The sequence below is a fragment of the Dreissena polymorpha genome, chromosome 6 (assembly GCF_020536995.1).
Source record: "Dreissena polymorpha isolate Duluth1 chromosome 6, UMN_Dpol_1.0, whole genome shotgun sequence".
In the NCBI taxonomy this organism is placed as follows: domain Eukaryota; kingdom Metazoa; phylum Mollusca; class Bivalvia; order Myida; family Dreissenidae; genus Dreissena; species Dreissena polymorpha.
Window position 1 is genome coordinate 33,737,307 of NC_068360.1, and position 24,142 is coordinate 33,761,448.

A 24,142-nucleotide genomic window follows, 5' to 3' on the forward strand; every position below is an offset into this window, starting at 1 on the left:
GGGTTGGAAATGAAGCCTTTAAAACTTAAATTTAATAAAAAAGGTATTTAAATAAATGTAACTTTCTAAGGGACTACAAATGCGTCAAAATGTGTATCTATGTTGTAATGGGTTAATATGAAAGTTTCCCTGCTCCCAGTAGTTTTTTATGCTGTTGCTTCCTGCTTAAACATAGGATAGCTTAATAACAGCCTAGTAGGACAGCCATGCCCACTTGTTCTCTCGTCCAAAATTGCCAGTCTTGCCTATAGGCCTTAGTTATATAGCATTGATTACTGATTGAAATGATGAAGTGCCTCGCGGAGAAATTCAGGGGAAACATGGGCAACAAGTATTGATCAATGTCTCTCACGCTCTGATATGGTAAACTTTGATTTCTTCTCTGTTGATACTTTATGCCCTATCATGGTACATGCTGATCATAGTAAAATATTCCATATTTTTCGCAAAAATATATAACGCTACGTGCCAAAGCTGGCTTCTTAGCAATCCTAGCTTTTTATTAGGGGAACTTGGGTTACTGCTCCAAGGGGCGTCTTTTTCATAACATCAGTGTATTTTTTATTTATAAGGCAATCATTCCAGATGCATATTGATGCTATATTGTTTATGTATGAGAGTAAATTTGTGACTGAACTTGACAGCTGCAAAGGAGAGGCAAGTTATTTAAGCGCTGTACTGTTGTTATAATACTTTAACATTTTTTGGAAGGATTTAATTTATTTTGCTGAGCAGAATATTGTATTTAGTAGTTGCCATTATGTCTACTTAACTGGGTGATATTATTTACAAAAGTGTCATATTTGTACGTATTCTAGGTGAACAATTTTTTTTCCACAGACCCTTCTGTTAATCTGCAGTTCTCTCCAAGAGAATGAATTTGGGAATTTGACATTGCTTTTCACTTTTATGTTAATTTTCATTTAAGCGTAGTATCTTCTTAGTGAAAATCCAGTCCAAGCGGTTAGCTTCGTCCTTACTATGCCTGAGCAGACTGCCCAGGCTAATCTGGGACAACACATATACATGCATTAAGCGCCATTTTCCCATAATGAACCTCAATTTTACAATAACATTGCATTTCAGGTGAAGGCCTATGGACAGGCCCTTTGGGAGGCGGTGGTGAAATATCTCAATCTTCTCGAGGCCGACTACTTTGATCTGGAGTTCACAGCAAACAATATCCAGGTACCTCAGTCACCGGCGTTATTTTTGCACCATTTGGGGAATGGGGCTTGGGAAAAATCACTTTGTGACAAAAAAATAGAATTTTATGTTGTTTTTTTTTGCTTACAAATACTTTAAAATTGAGAATTAAAGTGTAGTCAATATAACACTTTCTACGTTTCAACTTATTGAGCTGGTTATTGAGATGAACTTAATGTGGTGATTAATTTATCATTAATCGGCAATTTTACACTGTCATTTTGGAAAAAGTACATTATTTTTAACATTGGGAATCGGGCTGAATTTGGAACCCAAATTTGGCAAAAAAAATAGATCTAGTGGGAAATCATTGGTGCAGTGTTTGTTTAAGCAGTACACTTATTTTATACAAATTCCATTCTTATTGATTGTTTCTGACCCACATTACCACTAAAGCAAATTATTGACCATGATTTAGAAAAATAATATTCCAGTTCACTGCTATCTTAAAGGTATACGAGTTTTTGTAAGCAACACAACATTTCTAAAAAAATGCAGTCATATTGTTTGTTTTTTTTACCTTTAGATTATGTAATAGCAAGTATTATACCGTGCTAACAGCTTTGGAATATATGCAACATAAAAGGGAAATACTTATTTTAACAATATTTAATGATTATGTAATGGAAGTGTAGTTTATCTAAATTCTTCCATTCGTGTTATGCCTACTTAATGTTTCAGATACAATTGTCTATAGCAAAAAACATCCTAGAAATATGTCCAGCCTTTGAATAAAATGAATAACTTTTGCAGACAAGTATTTGAGAGGTTTATTTTTATGCTCCCCCAAAATTTATTTTGGGGGTAGCATATAGTCACCGCTTCGCCTGTCCGTCCCTGCACAATTTTTGTCCGGGCTATTTCTCAGCAACTAATGACTGGAATTCAATGAAACTTTATGGGAAGCTTCACTAACAAGAGGAGATGTGCATATAATCAGCGGGTTCAGGTCGGATGATTTTTCACAGAGTTATGGCCCTTTGAAATTTTCCATTAACTGTACATATAGTGCAATTCTTGTCCGGGCTATTTCTCAGCAACTAATGACCGGAATTCAACCAAACTTTATGGGAAGCTTCACTACCAAGAGGAGATGTGCATATTATCAGCGGGTTCTGGTCGGATGATTTTTCACATTGTTATGGCCCTTTGAAATTTTCTACAAAAAATTCTTACCCCCCCCAACTACTGTGCCCTCAAAACGTTTCCTTTTATCTGAATATATAGTGCAATATTGTGACAAAAAAAAACTTTGGGGAGCATCACCCGTCTCCGACAGTTTCTTGTTAGTATTTAGTCTAGAGATAGCTTTATGTTTCAAACACACATGTTAACAGCAAAATTGCGTATAATTTTGTCTGGCCTTTTTAAGACAAAAACTGTTTCCACCACAAGTTTTATAGACGTTGCTTCCCTGAATTCCAGAACTGGTTGGACAGAGAGAAGCACGTTCTGAAGCAGCTGCCATCCGCCGATACGCCTCTCAGATTCCTGGTGAAGTTTTACACCCCGGACCCTGGTCTACTGGAGGATGAGCTCACAAGGTATACAGCTGTAGGGCAGGAATAAACTGGCGTGTTATTTGAGCTGTGTTCTGGGAAAACTGGGCTTAATGCATGTGCAAAAAGTGTTGTTGCAGATTGCACAGGCTAATCTGCAACAGCACTTTCTGCCTAGGTTGGATTATCTTTTAGAAGTGACTTCCTTTTAACAAAAAATTCCAAAAAGAAAAGAAAGTGTTTTCCCTGACTAGCCTGTGCAGACTGTACAGGCTAATCTGGAATGACACGTAATGTGCATGTATTAAGCCCAGTTTTCCCGGAACGAGGCTCATTTAGATTCCCGGGTGAAGCTTGATGTATATTTCAAGCAGGAGTGGGTTTGTTCATTTTGAGCTCAGTTTCTGCTGTTAATAGAAAACAAGACTAAGTCTAAACAAACCAAAAAACCCTGGTGGTTGCACCAGCTTCACAGCAGGGGTAGGATGGTGTTTATTTTCCTAGAAGTTAAGGAAAGATCCCCAACCCAAAACTCCTTCATTGGAAGCATTGAACTTATAAATGCCATGGATTAAACCATTTATATAGAAGTACCAAATTTCTGGTCTTTTTTCTCTTTGATCCGCAGCCTGTACCAATTCCAATGTTTATACAGAACTATGATACCATTTGCAGTGATCATTACTTTGGATACAAATCTGTTAGCATGGATGAAATACTTAGCTAAAAAAAGTATTGCTCTTAAACAAAAAAATACACAAACCTGTCACAATAGTCTTTGATTAAGTCATTTGCTAAGATGAAAATTGCTTTTGGTATGTTTGTAGGCAGTTGGCTATAAATGTCATGTATTAAACATCAAAATGAAAATCAGAGGTTCTTATAACCTATAAGCTATGGTTTAAAATCATTTGGGTCATGCTCTGTGAAAAGAGGATTTAATGCATGTGCTTAAAGTGTCATCCCATATTAGCCTGTGCAGTCCGCACAGGCTAATTAGGGACAACACTTTCTGCTTTTATGATATTTTCTGTGTAAAGAAAGTCTCTTCATAGCAAAAATGTACTTAAGGTGAAAAGTGTCGTTTCTGATTAGCCTGTGTGGACTGCACAGGCTAATCTGGGACAAAACTTTATGCAAATGCATTAAACCCCTTTTTTTACAGAGCACGGCTCATTTGTTATTAATATTGCCCCTTATGTGTGTAGTGGGCTGTTGATGTATTAAACATTATTCCTGTCAGACCTGTTCTCCGTTGAATGGCAGTATTTATCATGCAGATGATCTCCCATGTCCCATGAGCCATTTGTTGATTATTTCAAATATATCTGCACAGTTTTGCCCCAGATGATAGGCCTGATGTTGTTTATTGAGTTATGATTGGGGTTATTGGCTCGCATACAAATGGGCATGTAGGTCTCCTATGGAGGACAACAGAGTTTTCTCGGAATGCCTAGGGGCCCAGCACAAATTTAAGTCTCTCAGTGCTTGAACCGAATTTTGAAGGCCTTTGCAAACAGTTTAGATCCAGATGAGACACCACAGAACATGGCGTCTCATCAGAATCCAAACTGTTTGCTATTCTGATAGTATTCTTTGAAAAAAATCGAAGAAAATGCTTATTTTAGAAATTCAGCAGACGACATTTTAGTAGATACAAATTTCCCAGCATGCAAAGGGTTAAGAGGTGAAAGACTGATGGACCCCTTTCTTATTCCTATCCTTGTTCTGTCTGGTGAAGTCAGTTCATCTACATACTGACTGCTACCTCTGAGTATTTGTACCACGACTGAATCTGAATTGTTAACACTAGGAATGGAGCCTAAAATAATTTGTTAAGCCTTGCTGTGGTAAAAACACCCGGGCTTATGCCTAGATTGGATTTTTTATTTTTTTTTTCAAACATAAAATTCCATAAAAGCAGAAAGTGTTGCCCTTTATTAGCCTGTGTAGACTTTACAGGCTAATCTTGGAAATTCTTAAGACTTTAAGCCCAGCACGGTTCATTTGATGAAAAAACAATAAAGCAGATGCTGCAACTATTTAAATATCATCTTTTGACATGCATATGCTAATGAGGTCTTGTAATATAACTGTCTGCATGTTTCTGTGTTTCAGATATCTGTACGCGTTACAAATCAAGAAGGACCTGTCCACAGGGGCACTGACCTGTAGTGATAACACCATGGCACTTCTTGCATCCTACATTGCTCAAGGTAATGTCGTAGTAAGGGGTTTTGTGCTCATCTTTACACTTTCCTGCTTATAAGTGAGAATGGTTATATGCAACCAGTATAAAACCAGAACAGCCTACGAGTAACTTGCTGTCTGCATATCTCAGCTAATATACTTCAATCTTGAACAGATGGAAAATATGAGCCGTGCTCAGTGAAAAGGGCGCTTTATGCATGTGTTTTTAGTGTTGTCCCAGATAAGCCTGTGCAGTCTGCACAGGCTAATCAGGGAAGACACTGTCTGTTTTTATTGTGTTGTTCATTTAAAAGAAGTACCTGGTATCATCTTATCAAATATCCAGTTTGGGCTGAAAGTGTCGTCCCTGATTAGCCTGTGTGGACTGCATACGCTAATCTGGGACAACACTTCATGCACTACGCCTTGTTTTCCCAGAGCATGGCTCAGATTTTGTTGCTTCCTTTCAGCTGATGTTGGGGATTATCCCTTTGATGAATACGTAGACCACACATATCTGCGTGCAAATAATCTTGTCTACTTGCCAAAACAGTCCGACGAGTTGGAGCGCAAAATTATGGAGTATCACAAACAACATGTGTAAGTGGCAGAAAAACGGTCCCCAAAGTCAAGGTCACACTTGACGGTTGGATGTTTGAGTCTGTATTTTCTTGTCTTGTTTGTTACTCATATGCCCTTAAAAATATTTTCATTAAAATTATTTCTATGACAAAAACATAAAGATAAAATCATACTGTTAAAAAAGCCGTGTTGTTAATAGAAATTTGAATTACCAGTATAATTTTCTTATAACTATTGAATTTTTGTGTTGTTTCACAATTGCAGTTTATTTTCATAATGATCAAATAAATAACAAACCCAAACATCCGAACAAACAATGCATGCAAAAACAAAACAGCATTCTAATTCTCCTTAAAAAACACCAGATAATGTCAAATATTAATTTCAACATGTTCCCTTTAGATGTCATTTCAGATCATTTGTTTTAATACTGTCCCATCCCATTTTAATCTGTTTCATAAATTGTAAATAACCTTGATAAAAATCACAATTATTATTCAAATGCCACATAATCTGCTTATAACAGTTTAGCTCCTTCATTGCTCAGGTTATCAACCTGTCTTGGTAAAAGATATATTAACACAGCTTTTTTTCCGCAAGAAAACAATAACATATTTCTGTCAAAGGACTAACTATGTTTGAGGCAAAGAATTTAACTCAAAATATGAAAAAAAAAAAATAGAATCTGGGAAAATGGGGTTAAATGCATAAAGTGTTTTCCCAGATTAGCCTGTGCAGACCACACAGGCTAATCAGGGATAACACTTTCTTCCTAGACTGGATTTTCTCTAATAAGAGACTTCCTATAAACAAAAAATACCACAAAGTAGAAAGTTTTGCCCCTGATTAGACTGTGCAGACTACACAGGCTAATCTGGGACGACACTCTGGACACATGCATGAAACCCCATTTTCCAAGAGTGAGGCTCAAATAGTTTTTAGAGCTTAAACCATTAAAACTGTCTCTTTTAAATCTTATTCAAATGTGAATTTTCAGGGGAGAGAACCCAGCAGAGGCGGATCTAAACCTACTTGACACTGCTCGTAAAGTGGAGCTGTATGGAATAAGAATGGTGGCAGCAAAGGTATGAAAATTGCTTGTGCCTTTTAAGATACATAGACCTTACTTTGGCAGGCTTGCTCAGTTGGTAGAGAGCAGGACAGTTAATCCAGTGTCTATGAGTTCAATGCTGGGCCTTGTCACACAATGTTTGGAGGAATCAGTCTTGGAATAATTTGAGCCTCATTGTGGGAAAACAGGGCTTAAAGCATGTGCTTGAAGTGTTGCCCTGGATTAGCTTGTGCAGTCTGCACAGGCTAATAAGGGACAACTTGGTGTCCCCTTTTATGGTAATCTTTTTTTAACCCTTTCCCACATAAGAAACAAAGTGAAAATGGCTTTTGCAACCAGCATAAAACCATAACAGCCTGCGAGTAATTTGCAGTCTGTTCAGGTTTTATGCTGTTTGCTGCTCATCAGTAACTAAGGGTTGGAAATGAAGCCTTTAAAACTTGAATGTAGTAAGAAAAGCATTTAATTAAATGTAACTTTCTCAAGGACTACAAATGCGTACAAATATGTATCTAAGTGGTAAAGGGTTAAAGGAAGTCTGTTCTAAACAAAAATCCAGTTTATGCATTAAGTCTCATTCCAGATTAGCCTGTGCAGACTACGAAGGCTAATCTGGGGCAAAACTTTACGCACATGCATTAAGCCTTGTTTTTCCATTAGCCAAGCTCATTTGTATCACCATTCTTGGCATAAAGCTGTTTCCAGTAGGGCATTTGTAAGTTATCGGCGAACAAGTATTCGCCCTAAGTACTTGTTAATTGTGTACGTTGACTTGGCTTGCCTGCCGAGAAAGTGTGAGATTGTTTTCATAACACCATTTTTTGGGCTGTTTAACATGGCTAAAATACAACAGTAAGCACTATGAGCTGTGTTGGTTTTAACATTCTTGCATGTCAATGTTTGATTGTAAATATTCTGTTCAGGCAAGTTATGTTTATCACATGCTTCTTCACATTGTTTTCTATGTAATATAACCATTACGAATATATTTTTTTAAACATGTGTAACATAGCTCTGTTATTGTTTTCATCTGCTACTTTTTTTTTTTACTGACCAAAAGCGTTACTCAATTTTTGTTCTTAAATGGCTTGCAACATCAGATGACATCATGCGATGAAAATAACGTCCTGGTTTTATCATGACTAATGTAAATATAAATTGTCTTTAGTAATTTAAAGGCCTATGATAGAAAGACCTTACTTCCATTGTCTTTTCATATCCTGATTTATTAAAATCGCCAAGAAACTTTGTAAGCAAGCTCCACAAAGGCTATCTAACTAAATCCAATACTAAACCCTTTATAAGGAATAAGTATGAAATGACAGCTCATGTCAGATCCTATATATCTGCCTCTATAAGAAAAACAATAATTTAAGTTTTCTGGCTTAAATAATAAGAACCCACATAGAAATAATGGAACTTAAAATATCAAAATATTTTCATAATACCCGAGACACCTCTGTTTGGAGATGTGTACACTTCTGGAAAAATGGGGCTTTGTACATGTGCATGAAGTGTCATCCAGCTTAGCATGCATTAGCCTGCGCAGTCTTCTCAGATTGATTTTGATGAAACTTTCTGCTTAAACTTGATTTTCATTAAAAAGAGATTTTTATGCCCCCTGATATAATGATCGGGGGCACATTGTTTTTGGCCTCTCTGTCTGTCATTCTGTCCCAAAACTTTAACCTTGGTTAAAGATTTGCGATAACTTTTTGCAATATTGAAGATAGCGACTTGATATTTGGCATGCATGTGTATCTCATGAAGCTGCACATTTTGAGTGGTGAAAGGTCAAGGTCATCCTTCAAGGTCAAAAGTTAAAAAAATACAATCCAAGGGAAGTAATAAGCTTTAAAAGGGAGATAATTTCTAAACCTGCTAAATGAAATATTGAAATTTTAATTCAAAGCAGAGCAATAGGGGGCATTGTGTTTCTGACAAACACATCTCTTGTTTTTACTAAAATTACCATAAAATCAGAAAGCGTTGTCGATTAACCTGTGCAGACTACATAGTCTTATCTGGGACACTTTAGGCTTATGCAGTAAACCACGTTTTACTAGAGTGTTGCTCATCTTCAAATACTTTTCAGTTTGTTAGTTGTTTCTTCTTCGGTTTGAATAAATCACAAGGCCTGTAAAAGATTTTATGCTGACCCATATAATCTTCCTTTAATTTCAGGATCACGAAAATGTGTCGTTAAACTTGGCAGTCTCCCATTGTGGAATTCTGGTATTTCAAGGGCAGACAAAAATTAACACATTCTCCTGGGCGAAGATACGGAAGTTGAGCTTTAAGCGAAAGCGTCTGCTAGTGAAATTGCATCCGGATCACAATGTGAGTCTAGGAGTTGCTAATGGGTCCCGTCAATCAGTCATTGAGCAGCTAGGAGTAGCTAATGGGTCCCGTCAATCAGTCATTGAGCAGTAATTGAATAAGAGGCCTCTTCTGTTGGAACTGTTTTTTTTATTGAAATGGAATACTGCTATTAGCTATTCATAACATTTGGGTATGGAATGTCAGGCTATGTTGAAATAATGTCATGTTTGTTTTGAATTGTGCTTAAAAAAAAGAATATATAGACCTTAATTGCTTAAGTATGAGTACATGGAGATAAATTACATATATATATAAACAGGCTGATGGTTGTTTTCCTCAACTTTTTTTTTTAAGCAAATACTTATTTGTATTGTAACTATTGATTTTATGCTAAATAAGAAAACATCTAACGCCTTAGTTAACATGGACAATAAATTGTTTCACCCTTAATGGGATTCAATATTTTTAGCGAGGCTGTTTTCGGAGAAAACCCGAGCTATTGTAATAGCCAGCTTGTCGTCCGCCGTCCGCCTTAGGCGTCGTGCTAAAACCTTAACATTGGCCATAACTTTTTATACGCCCGTATAAAATACGGGACGTATTATGTGAAACCCCTTGGCGGGCGGGCGGGCGGCGGGCGGAAGGCATCACTTTGTCCGGACTCTAATTCAAATTGTATTCATCCGATCTTCACCAAACTTGGTCAGCAGTTGCATCTAGTTGATATCTAGGCCAAGTTCGAATATGGGTCATGCCGGGTCAAAAACTAGGTCATAGGGTCAATAAGTGCATTTTCAAAGGGGCCACTTTGTCCGGACTCTATTTCAAATTGTATTCATCCGATCTTCACCAAACTTGGTCAGCAGTTGCATCTAGTTGATATATAGGCCAAGTTCGAATATGGGTCATGCCGGGTCAAAAACTAGGTCATAGGGTCAATTAGTGCATTTACAACGGCGCCACTTTGTCCGGACTCTAATTCAAATTGTATTCATCCGATCTTCACCAAACTTGGTCAGTAGTTGCATCTAGTTGATATCTAGGTCAAGTCCGAATATGGGTCATGCTGGGTCAAAAACTAGGTCAAAGGGTCAATTAGTGCATTTTACTTTGTCCGGACTCTAATTCAAATTGTATAAATCTTCATAGGGTCAATTAGTCCATTTTCAACAGCGCCACTTTGTCCGGACTCTTATTCAAATTGTATTCATCCGATCTTTACCAAACTTGGTCAGTAGTTGCATCTAGTTGATATCTAGGTCAAGTTCGAATATGGGTCATGTCGGGTCAAGAACTAGGTCATAGGGTCAATTAGTGCATTTTCAACGGCGCCACTTTGTCCGGACTCTAATTCAAATTGTATTCATCCGAAACTTTTAAACAACTTTTTATCCTGCGTCAAAGTGGTATGGGGGTATAAGTCACATTCAGTGACAAAGCTCTAGTTCAAGTTGAATTCACCAAACTTGGTCAGAGGTAGTATATAGATTATATATCAGTCAGGTCTGATTGGAGACATGCAACCGATTAACACATGCAATATTTTTATGCAATATTTTTATCCAGTTTTATTTTGCGATATTTTCATCGGGTTTATTTTTTTCGCGATTTTTGAAATTTTTTTTTGCTTATTTCCAAAACAAATACATCAATCATCAGTGTATCATCTCCAATGGCACACGAATCGGGCGTATATTGCTCCGTCATGCGGCGCTCTTGTTAAATATTGAAGATAGCACCTTGATATTTGGCATGCATGTGTATCTCATGGAGCTGCACATTTTCAATGGTAAAATTTCAAGATGAACATCATCCTTCAAGGTCTAGGTCGAAAAAACAAAGTCAAGGGAAGTAATAAGCTTTAAATGGACATAGTTGTCTGACCTTCCCATGTTGATATTTTTGTTAAATAAATCAAAGCGGCGCAATAGGCGGCATTGTGTTTCTGACAAACACATTGTGGTAAAAGGTCAAGGTCATCCTTTACGGTCTACTGTAAAAAATACAAATTTAAGGGAAGTAATAAGCTTTAAAAAGGGAAATAATTATTCAATATTGAACATTGCCACTTAATATATTTAACATGCATGTGTATCTCATGGAGCTGCACATTTCGAGTGGTCAATCACAGTCACGGTAGTGGCTTTTTATTATTTCCTACTAAAAATAGTGATTTCTTATAGACAATTATTTTCAAGGGAAGTAATTTATATAATTATAAATCTCATATTATATATTTCCTTACCAAAAATTGAATATGTCAAAGGTTATTTTCAAACGATATAATTATAATTTCTTTGATGTTCATTACATACCAAACCTGCCAAATGATAAATAGCAATTTTATTTCAAAGCGGCGCAATAGGGGGCATTGTGTTTCTGACTAACACATCTCTTGATATAATTATCATTGCTTACCTGTTCTAATTTGTGAATGCTAGTTTTCATTAAATACCAGTGGACTTTTGTCCATACGTTCATGATGAACTCTGGCTATGATCTTTTTGATAAACCACAGGCCTTGGTTGTCAGTGATGTCTGACTTGGTCATTTTTAACTGTCTACAGACGCCCCCCCCCCCCCCCCCCCCCCCCCCCCCTCCGGTTGGATTGGACAAAAATCCAAGGGAAGTAATAAAGCTTTAAAGGGAGATGATGTCTGTACCTGCCAAATGATAAAACGAAATAGGGGGCATTGTGTTTCTGACAAACACATCTCTTGTTTGGTCACTAGGTCAAGGTCACTGTCACCTCTAAAAAAAAAATTCTGACAAGCTTTCGCAGCCGAGCGTTGGCACCCGCTATGCGGTGCTCTTGTTATAATATTCCAATCTGACTTGTTAAAATTGCTTTGTGAATTCAAACCCAAATTTAACCCCTGAAAGTAATCCATTATCCAATCTCATTGGTACAGGGCTACTACAAAGGCATAGTGGAGTTTTTCTTCGATTCGAGGGACGAATGCAAGACATTCTGGAAGAAAAGCATTGAGCACCATGGCTTCTTTCGTTGTCAGCTCGTGAAAAAGATTGCCAGGAACAAGACCAGGGTCGTGAGCAGGGGTTCCTCATACAGGTATGCTTTGCTATGGAAAAACTGGGCGTAATGCATTTGCGAAAAGTGTTGTACCAGATTAGCCTGTGCAGTACACACAGGCTATCCAGGGACAACACTATCCGCTTCAATGGAATTTTTTATGTAAGAAAGGTTGTGTTTTTTTAACCAAAAACTATGCTGGAAAATTTCGTCCCTGATTAGCCGAAGCGGACTGTGGAGGCTAACCCGGGACTTTACATACATGTATTAAGCCCAGTTTTCCCAGAACGAGGTTTTTGGTGAGGGTTTGTGGTTAATCTGGATCTCAGGTTTGATTTTAAGCCTGACCACATAACCTGTGTGATCAGTTTTCATGACATGATTTCTGTGACTTTTTTTTATAGTGGTAACATGTGTTGAAATATTTTAACATATTTTGCAAACAAAAAGCTTGTATTATTAATTGCATTAACATAAAAAGTTGACAACTTGTTAACATAATTTTACAGTAATGATTTCACCCTGGTAGTTTAAGTCATAAGAATGGGAGCACAGAATTGAACACTTCTCGGTTGAAGGATAGGGATTTCAACTTTCTTGGAAAGTCTTGGAAATCAATGTGTATAATGATCTTTATTGCAAATAGGTGCCACTTTCTGGGAAAACTGGGCTTAATGCATGTGCTTAAAGTATTGTGGTAGATAAGCCTGTGCAGTCTGCGCTGGCTTATCTAGGAAAATGCTTTCTGTTTAAAATGGATTTTCGTTTTAGTAAGATAAATGTTAAACAAAAAATTTCATAAAAGCAGAAAGCGTCGTTCCTGATAAGCCTGTGCAGACAGTATAGGCTAATTAGGGACGATACTTTATGTACATGCATTAAGCCCAGTTTTCCCAGATGTGGCTCATACATTGGAAGTGTCTGCATGTGCACTAATAAGCTTTTTGTGTGTGTCTCCAGGTATAGTGGTCGCACACAGAGGCAGCTAGCTGCATATGTCAAAGAAAATTTTGACGGAAAAAGACCGCAGTTTCAAAGGTAAAAAATGTTTTTCTAATAATGTGTTACTAGCATTTAGGCCTATAACATTTACAACAACACAAAAAAACACGTTTTGTTTCATGAAAGATAGAACCTGTCATCATCACTGTCCTATCTTATATGGATATTACACTGTAACTTCAATATAAGGCGCTCTTTTATAACGCTGAGTCAAATATAACGCGTGGGGTACTTGGATCTCATTTTTTCTCCAACCTTCCATTTCTGATTCAAATCCATGTAATGCATTTTTATGTATTTTCAGAAAATTCAAAGATGGTCACATCTTGATTGCTTTATTCGTCCGTTTAACCGATTTTAATCGCTTTGAGGTTAAACAACACCGACAGCTAATTGGTGTTAATCTGTTGTGTAATGTCAATAAAGATGTGAAAAACTTGCGTGTATTCCTAATCAGAGCGATTCGGTGCGCTAATTTCAATAAGTTAAGTGCAAGCGGTATAATTATCAAATTTAAGTTATTCAAAACGATTAAAACATTCTTACTTTGATATGATTGCAGTTTGACTATATTAAAAGAGCGGCTGTGAAATATACTGCTCACAGTATAAAACAAGTTTTTCTGTCATTTCATTATCATTCTAGTATTTAGGCATTTAATCTTTCAGTTTCGTGTACGAGAAATTAATTACTGTAAACGTATAGAAATTCGTCGGTATGAAATTTTGTGGTTTAATAGAAAACAACTAATTCGTTGACACGTTATTTCGTGGTTTTCAAATAAAAAAAAACTAATTCGTTGATACGTTATTTCTTGGGTTTCAAATTTTCGGGGAAGACTGACCGCCATTAAACTTTTATTAAAACAACCAGAGTAATAACGAAGCATACTCTGCTGATCTGTGTTGACAGCAAGACGTGAGGTTCATGTGCACTGAAGCATGAAAGTGTTGCCGATAATTGTCAATATGAGCGATAAAATGGCGCACTTGTGGGTCCCTGCTCGCTAATTGCCATCAATGTTGTTTTGACAATATTTGCAATTCTCAGCGCAATCAGTCCCCTAGTAGTAACAATTGAGTAATAAGGTCCCCAAAATCACGTGTTAAAACCGTTATGTCTTTTTTAACTTTAATTGGCACAAATTGACAAATGTGATAAATCTGCAAACTGTTAATTTGACGACGTCACGTAAATGAGAACAATCGTTGATATTATATTTATTAACCATGATGAATAAAACGTACATTAACGATGATGAATAAAAAAAGAAAAACTCACACGACATTAGATTTTTATTATTGCACTGGATGGCGAACAAATTAACATGTTAGTAAATATCAAACAAATATAATTTATGTCAAATGGGTGGAAAATAAGAACATTTTCCATTCAGAAATATTTATTTAATAAGTCAAGATATAATGTAATGCGACCTACTGAAGTGAAGTAACTATTACAAAAAAAAAAAATACTCGGAAAAGCGACAACAAAGGAAAGTATCGGAATTGACATTTCGAAATGACCAATTTCCGATCAAAAATGTATAAATAATCGTTGGTCCTTGAATTTGTGGTTCAGCGGACCAACCAAATCCACAAAAATTCGTACCACACGAAATTTAATGGTTTTACAGTAAATTAATCCAGACGATTTATTTACATGCTAACGCACTGTAATTGTTAACGGAGATTCACTTTCATTTTTGCCGAAGCAGAAAGTCCCTGGGAAGCACGTATTTTGCATGTTAGTATGACGCAATAAAAAATTTCCTTGTACATGTATCGTATTGCATTCAATCTAAATTTAAATTCGCTCGTCCAATGAAAGCTCTGCCCCCATAATGCACTGTTCTCTTTACACTTATACTAAAAAGGCGTATGTACATGGTTGTGTTTATGAAATTCCTAAACATATTTATCGTCATAAATGTTCAAGATTATTATTTTTTAAGTGATTTATCTATATTGGATTATCAGATAAATGTCCACATTAGAAAAGCGGTACATATACTGTTAACGATACGATTCGGTTTATATGCATGTGTTCGAGGATGACAACACATCATGGCAATAAACAGGACCTATATTATAGGCTATAGTACACCTGTTTTTTTAATAGCCCCCTGCAATAAATGAGCTAAAAAACGCGGATCCGTTTATAACGCTGTTTTGCGGCTTGGACCCCATTGACCGCGCTATATTGGAGTTACAGTGTATTAGTAAATAGAACAGTTATGCATTCAAATAAGAATTTGTTTTAAATAAGTAAAGAAGGTTGTCAGTCCACATGTTAATTTCAAATGCATTTGAATTTTTTTTAAATTAAAAAACAGTATTTGTTTAAACCTTTCTTTACAGCTTATTGGGTTATTGAGCATTTGCTTTTGTTGTTGGTACCGGTAATTAACTGTATAATCATAAAAATGCTCTACAAAAACCATTGTGAAATTTTAAAATCATAAGAGAAACGAGGTCGATTAGTATTTTTATTTTGTTTTTTATCAATTATTAACTTGTGATTTACTAATAATATTTATGGATTTTGATCTTTGTTTTCCATCTGCAGAGAGTAAGTGCTTTAAAAAAGTTTAAAATATTTCAAAGACCAGTGACTCTGATTACTAAGTTAGCCTTGTTCTGAGAAAACAGGGCTAAATGAATGTGCATAAAGTGTCATCCCAGAATTACCTGTGCAGTGAGCACAGGCTTATCAGGGACGACACTTTAATACAGGTGTATTAACTTTTAATAAGTGTGATTAAACCCATAATGTTCAGTATCTTTTTATATTATTGTAAATTTTAAGCATTTTAACAATGAATCAAATATTAATTTTGTTTACAATTAATTTTTTTTATTTAAAAAAACGCAAATCTAATTTAACCCTTTCAGTGCGGGAACCGAATTTTGAAGGCCTTTGCAAACAGTTTGGATCCAGATGAGACGCCACAGAACATGGCGTCTCATCAGGATCCAAACTGTTTGCTATTCTGATAATATTCTTTGAAAAAAATCGAAGAAAATGCTAATTTTAGAAATTCAGCAGACAACATTTTAGCAGACGACAAATTTCCCAGCATGCAAAGGGTTAACAAATCTAACCTGTAAACAAGCAGCATTTTTTATTTCAAGTGACAGAAAAATCCTTATTTCACCAGAGGTTACCTCTTCCCATTTTCTTATTCTTAAGTGTTGTTTTAATGGGCCATTTTACTTAACAAAATCATAGTTAAATAGCCCAAGGTAATTGATTAAGCCATCATGTATGAACAATTTCAAGAAGTCTAATGGCTCCATTTCAATTTTCAACTTTGCATGATCTTTAAGTGGGGCAACTCAATGGCACAGACTACTACTGACAATACATTCTGTACATCTAACTGATTTAATCACTATTTGTGTTCCCAAATTGAAAGATTATAATGCCATTTTTCTCAAACTTTCATAATTGGCAAAAATTGCGAATGGCAGCAAGATCTCTGAGAAAAGAGCATAAAACCGGAACTGATTGAAAGTTACTTGAAGGCTATTCTGGTTTTAATGCTGGCCATCTTCATTTTGCTTCTGAACTGTAAAAGAGTTAAAAAGTACTTTTGTTCAGAAACATTACTAGACTTTCCTAGAAAAATGTCTGTCAAGATCTGTCAGGGTTTGTGTACGCTAGTCTGCGTTGGAGAAGTAATTAAACTAGGACTGGTTTCTCTTAAGTGTCCTCAGTGCTAATGTGCTGTAACTGCTTGAGTAATGTAAGGAAGATACAACATCAAAGCACTCGGCGTACAAAAATGTCTTGACAGCCATACTATTGTATGTGAGTTAAAAACTTATGGTAGATACCACGGTTTTGTGTTCAACCCAGGCAAATGTGTTTTATAAGGCCTCAATGCCCCCAAATTGTCCTGACAAGCGTTTGACAGAGAGCCTGACAGATTGCTAAAGGGTTGTGAGTTGTATTGATTGGTGGGGAAAACTCTGAGTGTTTGTTGGATATAATATCTGTTGATTAAACAGTATAAATTAGATTTTCTGTCTGTGTTTGCAGACTTTTATTTGGAAGGATATGATATGAATCCCAATGACCAATATTATGTCTGATTTTTTTGGGGGGAGTTATAGTTTTAAAAGGTCAGTTTTATGCCAGATTGATAATTTAGGAATGGATATTAAAACGAACAGTATGATGCCAAAATGATAATTTAGGCAGGGATATTTAAAGGACAGTATGACGCCAAAGTGATAATTTGGGCTGGGGTATTTACAGGAACAATATCATGCAAAATGATAATTTGGCCAGGGGTATTTAAAGGAACAATATGATGCAAAAATGATCATTGGGCAGGGGTATTTAAAGAACCAATATCATGCCAAAATTATTATTTGGGCAGGGTTATTCACATGAATGAACAGTCTCATAGTGTTTGAAATTCTAAAGCTGATTTGTTTCTTTGTTTCTTCTTTGTAATAACTAGATAGGCATATATGTGAAGGTTCAAATGACATAAAGCAGAAAGCATATGGGCATATCAGTTATGCTGCATGGTAAACATATCCTAGTTATTGTATACACAAAAAGACTCGCACATCAAAAAAATTCGCAAATCAATGATAATGAAATGATATCTACACAATTCTTTTGTCCATTTTCAGAGAAATATTTTTCCAACAAAGAAAAAAGATGATTTTTTAATCATGGTGAACATTAATAAAGTTATAAACCTATCCAGAAATGTCAAGCACAAAGATGTATCCTATCTTTGCCCATAGATATTACATGTTTAACTATTTAAACAATGAAGCTTTTGAGCATATTTATGATATTTGTTGAATGGAAATGAAATATTTTACAAAACCATCTTTGTGTTTTAAAAGAAAAACAAATGGTCTATCGCTTACATCTTTGTTGAGTCTTCAAAAATGAAACCATGCTATCACAATACAGAATAGCGAAGAATAGAGAAGAGTGATGCAATAAATAGCTCTGAACATCAATATCGTCTCAATGTCAGGGAAACGTGTGCTTCAAACATTGGCATTTTCCAGTCAGCACAAGATGATTTGTTGAAAGGAAAAGAATATTAAATTGACACAGATTAATAGGTTGATGCTAAAATTTGATATTACATATTGGTAGCTTGTGCCTTGGTAATGCTTTAAAGTATTGACTAAATGGAATTTTAGTGCAAGATGATTTTACTGTCTGTTCATTACAACACAAATTGCAAGAATTCAATGAAACAAAATGCTAAGTTTTGGTACTTGGATGGTTTGAAACAGGCATTGATATGATGTTACCAAATAGGAACTTACAGTGTTTTTAGCAAACCTGAGCACAATGTGCTCATGGCGAGCTTTTGTGACGGCCTTTTGTCGGTAACGTACGTTTTGTGTCCTCCCTCGTGCGTGGTCAATATTTAACTTGTTAACTCTCTAAAGGCCACATTCATTGTCTAATCTTCATAAAACTTGTTCAGAACATGTGTGCCAATGATATCTTGGACGAGTTTTAAAATGGGTCCGGTTGTTTTAAAGCATGGCTGCCAGGGGGCACGGCAGTTTTACTTATATGGCTCTACTAAAACCTTTTTAATACTCTAGAAGTCACATTTATTGTCAAATCTTCATGGAACTTAGTCAGAAGATTAGTTCTAATGATATCTTGGAATAGTTCCATAATGGTTTGGGTCTGTTGAAAAACATGGCCGCCAGGGATCTGGGCATTTATCCCTATATGGCTGTAGTTAAACCTTGTTAACACTCTAGAAGTCACATTTTTAGTCCAATCTTTATTAAGCTTGGTCAGAACATGTGTCCCCAATACTATCTTGGATGAGTTTGAAAATGGTTCTGGTTGGTTGAAAAACATGGCCACATTGGGGCGGGGCAGTTTTCCTTATTTGGCTATAGTAAAAACCTTGTTGACACTCTAGAAGTCACATTTATTGTCCAATCTTCATGAAACTTAGTAAGAACGTTTTTTTCTTATGATATTTTGGATGAGTTCGAAAATGGTTCCGGTGTGCTAAAAAAATGCCCACCAGGGGGCAAGGCAGTTTTCCTAATATGGCTTTAGTAAAACCATGTTTACACCCTAGATGTCACATTTGTAGTCCAATCTTCATGAAAATTGATCAGAATATTTGTTCTAATGATATCTGGACTTAGTTCCAAAATGGTTCTGGTGCCTTGAAAAACATGGCCGCCTGGGGGCAGGGTATTTTCCTTATATGGCTATTGTGAAACCTTGTTAACACTCTAGAAGTCACATTTTTAGTGCAATCTAAATAAAACACTTGGTCTACTGACTTTTCCGTTGAGTTAGAAAATTCTTCTGGTTTGTTGTAAAACATGGCCGCCAGGGGGCAGGGCAGTTTTCCTTTTATGGCTCTAGTTAAAATTTGTTGACGCTATATTAGCCATATTTAATGGCCAATCTTACTGAGATTTTAACCTGGTAATGTGTGCTCAAAAACTAGGTTATTTGGTAAAAGTTAAAGCAAAAGTTAATACTCAAGTAAAAGTCATTTTTTTGGCCCAATAATCATGAATCAGCTTGCAATTTTTCAGAATAGTGTAGTTCCGTTGGGTCGCAGTTGAGCATCTTAGGGCCCTAGACCCTCATGTTTTATGTTGGAATTTGTTATTGACTGTCAGTAAAACAGTTTGTTGTCATTTTTTTAAAGAATGTAGGATTTCAACAAGTTTTGGTTCATTGAAAACAGAATTTAAATGAGCAGTGCCCTGTGAATTGGGGGTTAAATGTATGTGCGTAAAATGTTGTCCCTGATTAGCCTGTGCAGTCAGCACAGGCTAATCAGGGACGATACTTTCCACTTTTATGAAATTTTCTGTTAAAAGAAAGTATCTTCTGAGCAGAAATCCAGTTTAGGCGGAAAGTGTTTTCCCTGATAAGCCTGTGCGGACTGCACAGGCTAACCTGGGACGACACTTTAAGCATATGCATTAAACCCCCTTTTTCACAAAGCCTGGTCCAAATATTTGATCTGGTTGAAGTTAAAACTAACTGACTTGCAAACACAGTACTTATAGGAATTCAACTATTTATTGTTCAAACTTTGCCTTCATTAAATAAATTTATATGATATCTGTTAAAGGTATGTTGATTAAAAACAAAATTAAAATACTACAATGTTTAATGGTCTGATAGCCTATACAAAAGTATTATGATTTATAAATTAGACAATTGAGTATTACCATTTTACTAAATTACTATTAAGCATTCATGCTGTGATATTTTTATAAAGTGGCAAAATTTTGTGTCTTCTACTAAGTGCATGCAATAATACCGGTAATGGTACTAGATTTAATGAGAGTAACTAGGTCTGCAACAAAATTCTGGAATATTGAATAACAATGGTCTTCCAATTTCCCTAACTTTCTGTAATAAGGTTTTCCTTAATTAGTTGCCTTTGCCATAAGTTGAACCAATAATTCCATGAATTTTGATCATCATGCACTAGCTCTCTTGGGAGAAAATGTATTTTCAAGAATGCAATACCAATGATGTTCATCTTAGATGAGAAATTTTATTAACAATAATTTGTCTCTGTATTCATCCCACGAAATCTAAGACAGACGTGTATTGATCATACCAGAATGAAGAATCATATTTGAAGTGTGTTGAAAAGAAGTCATATAAGGTCACTAAAGCAACTGGACTGCTTTCAAAAGCTTCTGTTTTCACCAAAGTTTGGCATTGATATGGTAATAAGTTTCCACTGCCTTTTGAGAAAAAACCTAGGAAATTATCTATGAGGGTTTTATTTTAAGTTAAGATATATGAACTTAATGTGTTTTGTCTTTCATGGTGCATCTTAAAGCTTTTCATACACATTTTATTGGCATAGCTGCAATTTGGCAAATGCCCAAACAAATTGTAAGGTTTTATTTGCCAATGTAACCATCTTATATTTTTGGGAACTCTGGGGAAAAAAAAATAATGCTGATTGCAGTAAATATAAGTTGATGATGGTTAAAATAAATAAAATACAAACATTCCTTTTCTTGTTAGGGACAACAAACACATCAAAGTGGGTGTTTGAGTGGTAAAGGGTTAAGTTGAGGTATGATTGAATTATCTTAAAGAAAAAGATAGAACTAAAAGTCCATAATTAGAAATAACAAATATTTTTTTATTTGAGAAAGGATTTTATTAAAAGAGCTATTGGTTCTATATTTACAGAACAGTAAGTGGGCGCATTCATAGTAGAAGCTCCAGTGTGACACCAAAAATTCCGGCCAAAAGTTCATCCCACAATTCTGCTGATCTTCACAACATCTCTGCGTCCAGTGGCTCCCACATCTTTGACCAGTCCCAGTCCTCCTCTCTTGGTCATCTCTATGGCAACCTGGGACCAGGGGGCGACCAGACGGACCAGCATAGTCTGAGCTCTGGCAGCCATTCCCTGCACTCGGCCAAGATTGAGCACCATGGTGACCATGGTAACACAAAGGAAAGGGAACAAACTCTTGAGGAGGATGCAGTCAGAGCCGCAGAGACTGCAGAGGAGAAAGGTGCCTGTAATTTTGACAATTTCACTAACATGTACAATATAAATACTAACCTAGATGAGGTTGAGGTCAATGATAGTTATATGAATGTTATAGGTTTGTCAAATAGTCTGTCAGCCAATCAAAATATTGTTGACGTTGAAGGCAAAGATGTTAGCCTGTCGCTTGTGTCTCGTCTCAGCGAAAGTTACGATGCTGAGGTCGCATTAACAAACTCCATATCATTACCCAGTGATCTCAAAGGGTCAACAAGTATAGATTCCTCTTTCTCATTGGCCAGTGAGCCAAAAAGTCTAGCAGCTGTTGACCACTCAGATCTGTCATTACATACTGATGTGTCTGCAGATGAAATGGCTGACATTGAGTCCTGTCTTCATACAATTTCCAGTGCAGGTTATGAAGATTTAGAAAACCTTGTAGAAAATGTTGTTGAACCTCTTTTAGGTGTTGCTAAGACCACTGCTGCCATTGCTAGTGTATCTGATACTAATATTTTATCCTCTGAAATAAAGCTGTCACAAAGAGCTATTGTTCAGGGTAACGTTGCTGTCGGTGATTGGGTTAATGAGCTTCATAACAAATCTCACAATGATGAAGATGTAGAAGAAGGTACAGTGGCATTAAATGAGCTAAATGGTGATGGTAATATTAACAATACTGATATTTTAACTCATAATGCAAATACAAGAGAAAATGTACCATCAAAGCCTTGCATTGGGAATGAGAAATGTAATATTAGTGAAATCAGCACAGTCAAGGAAATAACCAAACCTGTTGAACCAAGTTCATGTATTTTCGCAGCAGTGGAGTCCAAAATTTCCCCTGATGAATCTGTGTATAGAACAGAATTAGACAATTCTGATTCAAGTAAGAATGGATCTGAAGCATCTGACATGTTTGAGGAAATTCCATATTATCTACATCGAAGGCATATAGTAGGTGACCTCGAACGAAGAAAAGAATCTGAACTTTATACGGCTCTCATAAATGCTTTAAGTCCCCATGCCAGTAAAAAGCAAGCATCCAGTACTAAGGCCAGAAGGTCTAGAAGCATGCGAAGAGCACCAAATATGCAGATTGAGCTCCTTAAGGCTGATGAAATTCCCTTCCAAGTCCGTTCCCTTTCCCTTCCATCAAAGCGGAAAACTTCCCGATCTCCTGGACCAAGGTCTCCCAGTTGTATGGAGTTCGCTAAGGCAGAACAACAGAGGTCAGAAAGGTCTGAGACACGAAGGTCAAGAAATATAGCCAGCAGGTCTTCCACTACGTCCAGATCACCCTCAGGGAACAGAATGATTGAAGTCGTAAATTATCATAGCCTACCAAAGAAAGATAGCTTTTCTAGTGTGGATGACACAACCAGTCCTACAGAAGAAATTGATATAATTTCACAGTATTTTTGGCATAGAACACGATCTCTGGGACCTAGAGGTGAAAGTGAATCTCTTTCAGAAAGCTATGATAAGCACAATGAGAGTTTTATTCAACCGTCATCAGCTACAGACCTGTCACTGGATGATTGTGTAAGTTTTCCTCAGACCGCCAGTGAGTCTGATTCGCTCCATGGGTTGAGCGAAGGAAGTTATTCCTTGACTCAGAGTTCGGCCTCAATCAATGAAAGTGAAACTTCTCAGGGTAGTTACTCCCTGTCAGATTTAAACCTATCCAGAGACGACATTGTAAATGATATGAAAAGGATGGAAAGCTTGGAGAGTGTGGGCTTGGCTGGAGAAAAGATAAAGATTGAAGATTTGGATTTACCTTTTATTGATGCATTTGATGAGGACTGTATATCTGAGAATAAATTGGCCATCTTTCAGATGTCAAATGATATATCAAATGTTAAAGAAACTGTGACATCAATAACAGGAAATGATGATAAAGACCAGGGATATGAAAGTAAAATAAACAATGAAGATGCAGTTGAGAATTACCAAGGGTCATGTCTAGCAAATGGTATACACACTACTGAAAATATTACTAAAGATTTGCAGAAGGTGGAGAGTATTGTTAAAAGTGAAGTACTTGAAAATGACGTCAACCATGAAAAAAATTTAGATATTGTTTCGGAAGCAGTTAAAAAATCAGTAAAACCTCCCAATTGTAAACCAGTGTTAAAACCACTGGAGATACCTCCTGTGTCATTTGTTACTAATTCTAAATCTCAGGCAGAAGAAGAATGGGAACAGTTGTTGCAGCAATTGAAGGACGATGAAAACAATAGTCCAGATGACCTCAATCCTGCTGACCTTTTGAGATCACTCAGAGAAGAAAGGTCACGGTCAATCCGGTTAACTGCAAGTGTGAAACAATCAGCTAATGTTGAGGAAACTGAAATTGAAGAGCTTGATAGGTTATTATTAGAAACAACAAAATTTAATAGCATGAAGCATGATTATGACAATTTAACAGATTTTGAGGAGCCTGATATTCATTTTACAACATTCAAACCTGACTGTAGTCCAAGACCCCACAGAATCAATACAAGAAAGAAAACAATGTCAAATGGTCCAAGGGGTTGTGTTTTGACTGTATCACTATCTCATGATGTTGAAGATATACATTTAGAAGAAAAGCCAATTGGTGTGTGTGCTCTGCATAATGCCTATTACCAGTCCACTGCTTCGCTTTCCTCTCCCAGACATGCCATTATAAAGAGAAGCCCAAGTCCAAATAGGCTGAATGAGTTTAGAGCAAAAGGTC

At 36.3% G+C, this 24,142-nt stretch overlaps 1 protein-coding gene across 6 annotated transcripts in view; it reads left to right on the forward strand.

Annotated features, from left to right (window-relative positions):
* The window catches only part of LOC127834756 (FERM, ARHGEF and pleckstrin domain-containing protein 2-like), a 129,505-nt gene that overhangs the window by 55,743 nt on the left and 49,620 nt on the right, over nt 1–24,142 (forward strand). For all 6 annotated transcript variants that reach the window (XR_008028112.1, XM_052360784.1, XM_052360788.1 and 3 more), the window contains 9 exons: nt 1,087–1,188; nt 2,632–2,750; nt 4,824–4,921; nt 5,366–5,495; nt 6,475–6,562; nt 8,734–8,889; nt 11,785–11,945; nt 12,867–12,944; nt 21,111–21,442. Coding sequence is in view for 5 of the 6 variants with exons in the window: in XM_052360784.1 (XP_052216744.1) it covers nt 1,087–1,188; nt 2,632–2,750; nt 4,824–4,921; nt 5,366–5,495; nt 6,475–6,562; nt 8,734–8,889; nt 11,785–11,945; nt 12,867–12,944; nt 21,111–21,442 (1,264 nt within the window). In the remaining variant the exon portion in view is untranslated. The remainder of the gene's footprint in view (nt 1–1,086; nt 1,189–2,631; nt 2,751–4,823; nt 4,922–5,365; nt 5,496–6,474; nt 6,563–8,733; nt 8,890–11,784; nt 11,946–12,866; nt 12,945–21,110; nt 21,443–24,142) is intronic.